Source organism: Schistocerca americana, chromosome X (genome assembly GCF_021461395.2).
Source record: "Schistocerca americana isolate TAMUIC-IGC-003095 chromosome X, iqSchAmer2.1, whole genome shotgun sequence".
NCBI lineage: Eukaryota > Metazoa > Arthropoda > Insecta > Orthoptera > Acrididae > Schistocerca > Schistocerca americana.
The window spans coordinates 581460442-581470345 of record NC_060130.1 but is presented as its reverse complement, the minus strand read 5'-3'; the positions used below and the strand labels follow the sequence as shown (position 1 = coordinate 581470345).

The 9904-nt window shown below is 35.0% G+C and overlaps 1 protein-coding gene across 1 annotated transcript in view; it reads right to left on the bottom strand.

Annotated features, from left to right (window-relative positions):
* Positions 1-5714: 5714 nt before the first annotated feature.
* Positions 5715-9904, bottom strand: part of LOC124556643 — an 85182-nt gene continuing 80992 nt past the window's right edge. Inside the window, exons 2-3 of the mRNA XM_047130608.1 lie at positions 8642-8824; positions 5715-6124 (exon numbers count right to left, since the gene is read on the bottom strand). Coding sequence (XP_046986564.1) covers positions 5975-6124; positions 8642-8824 — 333 coding nt within the window. The 3' untranslated portion in view covers positions 5715-5974. The remainder of the gene's footprint in view (positions 6125-8641; positions 8825-9904) is intronic.

Here is a 9904-nt window from a genome sequence, read left to right as displayed (position 1 = left end):
AGACAAAGCTGTGGGAATTGCTGTCTTAACATGATATCTACTGACTGCATAAAACTGTATTAGCTTTTGTTGAGTGCATTTTCAATCAAGAGAAAATGTGCTTAAGTCATACAAATTAATGTTTTCCATAAAAGTAAGGAATTAGAAAAGTGATACAATTGGAAACATAGCAACATATTCCTTTTTGTATAAAATTTGAATATATCAACTTTACATTTCTAAATGTTGCAACTTGTATAATATTAAATATTTATATCTGCCCTATAATTATTTTATCTGCAGTTTGATGTTCAGTTGTCATTTGAGGATAACCTAAGAAACTGAAAACCTGTAGGTGAAAAATAAAAATTGTTGGAAAGTATGTAGAAAGAGAGATTTTCTGTGCATTTACTATCATATTCTGCCAAGAACTGACAGTAAACTCAATTAATGTTCATTTAATGCAGTCTTAGATAAGAAAAGGCATAAAATTATACCTCTTCTATATACTGGCCAACATGGACCAGTCAGCAGTGCTTAAGTCATACAAATTAATGTTTTCCATAAAAGTAAGGAACAAGAAAAATGATACAATTGGAAACATAACAGTTTATTCCTTTTTGTATAAAAATGGAATATATGAACTTTCCAGCTGGCATAAAAAATCAAAGGAAGTGTCAATATCATGTAATAGAAAATAATTTAGGGGCAACAAGAAGTTGCACATGTTGACAAAAGCATAATGTAATATAGGTAGGACAGGTGGCACCTAACAAAACACTGATTCTACTTCTACAAGATTTTACAAAAAATATTTCAGCATTCATTTTCAGCTATTGCTTCATCTCTAAGAAACACAGTACCCTCTTTCACTTGCTCTTGTCTTTATATTTTTAGTTACATATAATGGACCATCCCCTATATGGACCAATTAGACAGTCACCTGAAATTCCAGCCCTCACATTAATTTTAAATTGCTGCTTGTCTCCAGCCGGAATCACATGATTTTTATTCACCCAAGAAATGTTGTTTGTGAACATTTGCTATTTTATCTCTTCCATATGTTGTCTCATCTGCAAACAAAAGTAAAAATATGAACAATGGATCAGCAGAATGTGGGTGGAAAAATTGGAAAAAGTTCTCCTGTAGTTGATGATCAGTAGGTGAACCCTGCAAATGCTAGTAGTGATGATATGTGTACAATTGCTTTTTGGAGTACCATTGGTATGGTATTGTGAGGTGTACCACATGCAACAGCAATGTGTTGTGTGCTGATTCATGTGTCTTCTGTGACTACCTGCAGAATGTGTTCTTAGTGATCAGAAATATGAGAAATTCTCAGCTTACCTCTTTCTCACCAACAGAATGATAAACAACTACAAAAACTGGAGAACTCAGCTGTCTTCTCTCTGGAAACATTTTCTGATTCAACCATTACCATTTGGGCAGCTATACATCAAACTCATAGCTGCTTGATGACAAAATGAATATCTTACCATGGTTAACTGAACACTTTCAAGTATTTCACTACTATCACACTCATGAAATGTTCTGCACAGACTAAGTTCAAATGCATAGAAGTCTTCTGTGATCATGTTCCAACAGCAACAACTTGTCATTGAGGATGCTGAGGCCCCCTCCCCCCCCTCCCCCCACCCCCTCTTGCCCCTCAGTCCTCAAAGTTTGCAGAAAATATTTCTGATACACATTATATAGCACATATTTTTTATCTACCATGATCTTACTTTTAAAAGATGCAACCATATGTGATCAATTGTATTTCAACAGTTGTAAGACAAGTCTCCAGAAATTTATGTGCAATGATATAGTGTGTTAGCTCATGAGACAGGTAGATGAGCCAAACACTGGTCAAGTCTAAGCCCAGGTTAATAACTGTTTGTCAGGCACACTGACAAGCCTGAGTGTGGATTTTAAATTGTTTTTCACACTTTTCATGGAAGATGGTGGGTTGGTCCTCTGTAAATGATTTTTTTCTCATCTCAGCATACATGAGGATGTGATGACATCAATCAGCTCACTACAGAACTAAACTACGAAATGCGGGAAGGGCAGTCAAATGCACAGACCCTGAAATTCAGAACACCCGAAAAGAGGACTGTAGTGAGCATAATGTAGTTTCAAGTTAAGCAGGATATGCTAAATGCTGCAAGATAGTTAAAAGATATTTTTAAACAAGCCTAATAGGTATTATGATGTGACTGAATTAACAAGTTAAGCATGAAGAGCTGCTCAAGATTTGCTGTGAAGGATGTAGAATCAGGACTAGAGTTCACTTATTTTCTTACTTAGGCAAAGTTTGGGTATGAAATTTATTTATCATGGATTCCCCATTCAGAAATATTCTAATACATTACGTTATCAAGATCTACTTCATGGATCACATATTTTTCCTTTGTATTAAATAATTTTATTCATCCCTTAAGTTAAATAATAGTTATATATATCCTGTGGTTCATTTTTTTGTTTAAAACATCTCGTACCACAAATTTAGACATGGTGTCATGAATCAGTGCACATATACACACACAACTAATTTATACCGATTTGCAACATGTGTTTTATTTTCTCCTTGAAAACAATTTTTCCTGATATGCTGTGCAACCTACTTTATAATGCCTAAAGATACCTATGAGTCCTATTCTGATTTGAATTCAGCAGCCAACTCAAAGCAAGCTAGTTGTATGTTCACTTGTTCATGAGTGTATTGGTAGCACAGTGCCTGCTATTGTTGCATTGTTTCCATAAATATAGTTGAACTGTTCTGAGGAAAAGGAACTGGTGCAGGCTGCTGTCAAAACAGTAGTAACTAATTCTATTGAAATGTTTCCTTACATATAGCTGGAGAGCTTACAGGGAAAAATTAAATTGAATACTTAATTTACAGAAAGAAGCAAGCTATCTTTTGATCTATATCCAGATGTGTATATTATACCAGCAAAAGAGCATGAAGTCAATAAAACTGTACAAAAAGCCTAAAAAAGTTAACAGGGCCAAATAAAGTACCAATCTGTGTACTGAAACAATACATATAGAGCTCCTTTAACAATCATAATAAATGGATCATTCACATCAGGGATATTTCCAGCATATTTAATATTAGCAAGAGTTGTGTCTCTGCAGATGACATAGAAAACTACTGATCCATTTCACTACAGTCTCAAGCAATAATAGAACCAATTACAAATGAAAGCTTAGTTACTTACTTCAACAAATACAGCCTTGTAAGTCTGGGTTTTGAAGAGATAAAGGTACAGATTCACCCATAGTAGCAGAATTATTTTCAAAAAAATGGTGCTTGTTGCTTTTGTGTGTCACAGACGTTGTGTTAGATTTCTCTAAGGGTTTTCATATTATTGGCCATAATAATCTACTCTAAGGAGCTAGAGTAATTAGAAATAAGAAGTCTAGCTAATGACTTATTCTGTTTTTATCTAGCAAAGAGGGTACAAAGAGTGGAGGTAACACAAACATCAAATAATGCTAAACTCTTAGTAAATCACTTATCAGAATCAAAATACATTAATACATGTATCATATTTGTGCCAATACTATTTGTGACCTACATCAACGACTTTCCCAATAATATTAAGCAAGGGAAAAAATTATCATTGCTGCTGACAACAACATTATAGTTACTGAGAAAAAAAAAAGAGACTCCTTGCAGAGCAAGGAAGGTTACACTTCATCAATATGCACTAAAGTTACATTGAACATAATGAAAATAAGTTCCGTGATTTTCAATGTGAAGAGGGAAAATGATACTGTCAAATTAAATGTAGATGATACCCTTATAGATTATAAAACAAACAATATTTCTAAAAGTGAATACTAGTTGTCTGGTTTAGTGCTGTGAACATACAAATATACTTATAAACTGAGTGCCATGAGTACATTATGCCCTTAGAGCCCTTTCACGTAGTGTAACAGTCTGTGACTTTTACTATTTGTATGCACAATCAGTTCTTAGCTGTGGAAGTTGTTTCTTTGTTGCAAATACACAAAATAGGATTGCAGTGTTCGACTACAGGAAAGGGCCATAACAATATTAACCAGAACTAATAATCAGGCTTACTGTAACAATCTGTTCAAAATATTGGGGATTTTAAGTACATCATGTCCATGTGAGTACATTTACCAGTCAATTTTACACATAACAAAGCCCTCTTAATTACTGCAGGAATACTTCTGTACATCACTCTGGAATAAGATCTAGACTAAAATCACATTTGCTAAGAAAAAATAGACATAAAACTCTAAAGAGTATTTCCTATCAATGAATAAAATTGTACTATCAAATGCCTAAGAAGATTATAAAACAAAATTGTTTAAAAATGGAATTTTTGTACTAGAATGTTTTTGTTATCCTGGTAAACCTTATACCATACCTCTTCAATGGATAATATGAACATCTCATCCTCTTTCTGACTCAACATCTCACTTATTATGGAGAGATGCAGATTCAGTTTTTTAGACAAGCAAATGAGATGTTATAGTACACGAAGTAGGAACCAAATATCATTGTAATGGTCCTGATGTCAGGTTATTATTTGGATGTATAGTGCATGTGTGCAAAATGAGCAGTGATTAATGTTGAGAAATGAATGAAGAGTGTAACAGTAGCTTTTTGCATTGTGAAATTATTTGTGTAGTGGATGCAGTGACTGATTTTGAGAAATGAATAATTGATGTAGGATGTAGGATGTAGGAAAGTCAATATTTAGGGATAGGACAAGAATGATTATTCGGGGAAAAAAAATTGTAGTGAACATCAGCCATAAAGTACATACCTTAAGAGATATGAGCATTTCTTCATCTTCAATACTGTGAAACAAACCTCTTCTACTGCAAGATCTTTGCTTTCCATATTTGTGGAGGAGGCATAACAGACCAAAAAAAGAAAATAATCTCTAGTAAATATGGGCTTTAAAATGTATACCTTAAGAGCTATAAACACATGTTGGTAGAAGAGTTGTGTTTCACAATAGTGAAGATGAACAAGTGCTCATAGCTCTTAAGGTATGTGTTTTAGAGCCCATGTTTACTGAACATGTTTTTCTTGATTTTTTCTATACTAATACCTCTCAAAATCTGTAAAGCAATAGACAAGATTTGTTTCACAGTATCAAAGATGAAGAAGTGCTCAAAGTTCTTAAGGTATGCATGTTAGAGCTCATGTTTACTAGACTTTTTACTTTGAATGATCATTTCTGTAATGTCCATGAATACAGACCATTTCTCCTGAGACGTAATATGTTATTAAATAACTTATTTGGAAGAATTATAAACAATACATAACTGAACACTATGGATAAAATGAATCAAGCTGCACAGTTTTTAACAGGTTGGCCGTACATTCATGAGGTTGGAGTCTGTCTTTAATCTTCATCTGACCATCCTGATTTATGTTTTCTGTTGCCTCCTTAAATAGCTTCAGACAAATGATGTGACATTTCCTACTATGATGCCATGGCTGACCATATGTCCCACACTTGTCAAAGTAGGCCAGTAAGTATGTGAATCTCTGCACATAAGACTAATATTTATGTTTTTTAACTGTAGTGGCATGACAATCTCAGCATCTTTGTAAATGTGATCCATGGATGAATGTAACTACTAGTACTACTAGTACCATAACTTAATATCTACTACTCGTCATAAAGAAATGCCCTTTCAATGTACTTTTCTGCTTATCAAAACTTAAAACATTTAAATGATGACATTCTCAAATAAATATTTTTATTTCCAACATAATATAAACACAGTAATAATGAAACATTAGTCCTTCTCAGAACTTGTACTTATAAGTAGCTCACATCATAATGTGAAAATATGTAACATTTTGTTATTGTGTTGCTGCTGAACTGACTCATTTATACAATGAATATTTACTGTAGTTCTTTCCTCTCTTCAATCCAAAACAGTTTACAGATAATAAGATCTGTACACATTGATAATACACAGTACATGAGAGCAATCACACAAATATTTCATGATCTGAAGTGTGAATCCCAGAGTCATAAGAATCTTGGCAGCCATGTTGGGGTGTTGTGGCTTTCATGCGATTAGATCGGTTGCGTTTTATAGGTGGGTAGGACACATGCTGTCGTACGAAGCTAGCTGATCTCTGAAATGATGACAACAATTAGTACTATGCATGTGTACACATGGGTGCTTGTGCACACAAACACACACACACACACACACACACACACACACACACACAAATGAATTTACACCTTAAAACAAAAGAATTATGTTAAAATTTATAGAGTAAATAAATACAGCTAAACACTATAACACTATTATTCACAAGTCGCAGATTTCATTTGATGAATACAAAATAATGTTTTAATTTGGAATAAAAATACAAAATGGTATTTAATTTTGAATGAACTCAGGTACAAGTCAACAGTAGTTTTATAACCACCCTGTATGAAGAACTATGGTGTAAAATGCTGTAACTGTGAGGATAATATCCATAATCTCCTTTAAAAGCTGCCAATGAATCTCCTATGAAGCATGAATTGTGCCCTTTCTCATGAGGATACAGTTACATAACAGTGAAGATCACATTTTTTGTGTGTACAGAAGCTCCAAGATGCTTCATTGTTGGCCCATATATTGTTAGTGCTAATAGCATCCCATGAGTTAGAATGAATTTAGATTTCTATGACAGATGAAATTTGTAAAAGTGCAAAAGATACACAAATTGACCAAATCCTGACTCACTTTTTCAGCTGCTAGAAAAAGAAGGTATCTGGACTGAATATGCTTTGGAAAGCACAATCCTTAGTTATCCCATGGCTTAGTGCATGGTACATGAGCAAAATGATTGTACACACATAAACTAATCCTCCTCCCCCCCACCTCCCCCCCCCCCCCCCACCCTCCCACTCCCACAAAAAAGAAAAAGTTTAGCATCACGTGTAAACATGTTTGAATTTAGGTTTAAGGAGAACAAGGAATGAAAGAATAAGCCTTATGAAACTAAAACTAAAATATAAGATAAATAATAAGCAATAAGCAAAATAAAGACAGCCTTTTAGATAGTGTACCTCTGAAATCAAAATCTGCTTTTGAGTAGCGTTCAGTATGATGTTGCTCCAACCAGTTCACTGTAAAATATTTCAATCCCCCTTGGCTTCCTGTCCAAAATGTGCTCAGTACATTGCTGCTCACACCTGACCCACTTCTTTACAATGATCCTCCTGAGATCATCCAATGTGTGAGGCGGGCTCCTGAGACATCACAATACTCAATTCAATTTCTCCCATTCATGGTGTGACATTTTTTTGATTCCTGTCTCCTGGAGGAAAATGTTTGCAAGGTGGTCATGGCATTCTCATGTGTCATTGTCTTCAAAGATGAACCCATCACTGAAATGATGACTGTAGGGCCAGATAATAGGCTTGAGGATCCTTTCATGATATTGCACCGTCGTCATATTTCCATTGATAGTCGTGAGAGGCAGCTGACATCTATTAATGATAATGAGCCAAAATGTGACTTACCCACATCTCTGCTGAACCTGTGGGAGTTCATTTTTAAGCTGTACAGTGGTAACTAGACACCTCCACACTCTTCTACAACAATCATCAGCTAACACACAAGTCATGAACTTGTCAGTGAAGATAACCTGAAGCGTTTAATCCATGTCCCAAACTAAGTGTTCCCTCAACCACCTTTTTTACACACAACAGTGCTGGGTGTTTGTGTTGTTGCTTGTTACGGATACCTAGAGGTCAATTTTACAATGTGGAGATGGCTGTGCACTGTATGAGTTTACGAGTTGACACAGCCCTCCCGTTGCCTCCAGAAGACAACACACAGTTCTGTTGCATTCTTCTTGGGAGACATACAAACAATAATCTGTTAGGAGCAGATCAGTTCATGTTGACCACAGGTGATCACTGTGAGGCAGATCTTCAATGTTTCGTGTCTCATAATAGTAAGTTAATGTCTTAATGATGTTGTGGTGTACTGTGATTTGGTGACATCCCATGCTGACAATTCTCATTGCAGTAAAGCAACTACTCAAGCACTGTCTGACCTTGAAATGACAGTTAAAGGCATATTGACAGACTGAACAGTAAGCATGAGCTGCATCATTCCATTCATGATTCAGGAGACAGTGTTGAGAAAAAGCATGTTTACTTTTATCTCTGTTATACAGGTGACAGTATGTAACTGGTTTACTGTGGTGAAAACATTGTTGAGGAACAGGTTTCCTATAAACAAACACAAACTATGCAAGATAAGAGTGGTGAAAAATAAATAGCCTTAATAAGATAGTAGTCTGTCCAGAATTATGATTTTCTTGTAAGGATGTTACAGAGCACTGAAGAATGTTCTTGTTTTCCTGTTACTAACATCATTTTTTGGATCATATTCTGTTTCAGAGTGTTTAACAACAGTTTGTAAAATATACTCAGCTGCATAGCAAATTTTGCAGAGTTACAGTCTATATTTATATTTTGCACACAGAGAAATAGACACTTGAACAGAAGAATATTATATTATAGAGTAAATCCACAAATTTTCACTGTAAGTGCAAGTGTATAGTTAATACATTTATTCAGATCCATAAATTATTACAAAACAGTTGAACTGCTAATTGCACTACTAAAATGTTCTACTTCACCTTAGTTCTAACATTTCGGTCAGCTTCACTGCTAGAATTTGATCGAGTTGAGGATGGTGACTGGTATGGTGATGCTGATTCATTTGAACTTGAATAGTCCACTTGGTCTTTCAGATCCAAGACAGCTTCTTGAAGAGCAAAAAGTTGCTCAAATATTTCCGTATCTTTTGCCACTAAACTTGCCTGAAACAAACACAATATTTTATTTATTTCTTTGCTCATTTTTATTCAAAAAGATCTCTTTATCTGTACCACATAAACACAGGATACCTCACTATGTAACCAGAATTTTAAAAAAAATCAAGAACTTATGACTGGTGAATTACAAAATGTTGAAACCAGAACAACAGGGATAATAACTATGATTACTAAAATTATGAAATTTAATAATGTTTGAGGAATAGGGCAAGTTTTGGCTATTGTGTATCAATAGGAATCATCCCAGCATTGGCTTAGAATGATATGGGAAGACAATGGAAAACCAAAATCAGCATGACTGAACCATTTGAACAAGCCTGCATAGTTTTTATGTACAAAGCTTCATCTTCAGGTGCCACCAACTTCACACAAGAGCAGAAGCTACTAGCATACAAGAACTGTGGAGCTGACATACCTAAATTAAAGGTAAAACTGTGAAAAGTAGTGTGCTCATATAATTATGACAGTTGGGCCAATCATTAATTGGGGGGGGGGGGGGGGGGGGGTTTCACACCCATGTAAAACAAATGCAGGGGGATGGATCAAAGATGCTAACATAGAGGGAGGGATCTGGACAAAAATGAATTCAGTAATAACTAAATAAGTAGCTGCACTCACATGTAAGACCAACAACCGTGACAACTGCGTCAACAGTACAACATGGCAGTGACTAGTGTAGCCGGCCAGGAAGCTAGCTGACAGTGGCAGTGGAAGCGGCTTATGTAGGAGCCAATGAGGCAGGGAACTGAAGTAGATAACCAAAAATGTGTGAGAAATGGCCTGACTAGTGTGTCCACTTATGTAAGTGAGATTTGCAAGATCAATACAAAACAGAATTAGAAAAATAAGCATAAATATAATAACATAAAACATGAGTGTGGAGAAAAAATGCCTAAAAGTCAAATTGACTGAGTACATTAGAGTAAAAAGATAAAAAAAGATAAAATTGAAACCAAAACATGGAGTATGGATTGTAGAAAAAAGTATATCTAAAAATTGAGCAATTAGACAATGACAGGTGAAGTGTGGTAGGAGAATGATGCTAACTGTTAAGACCAGTAATTA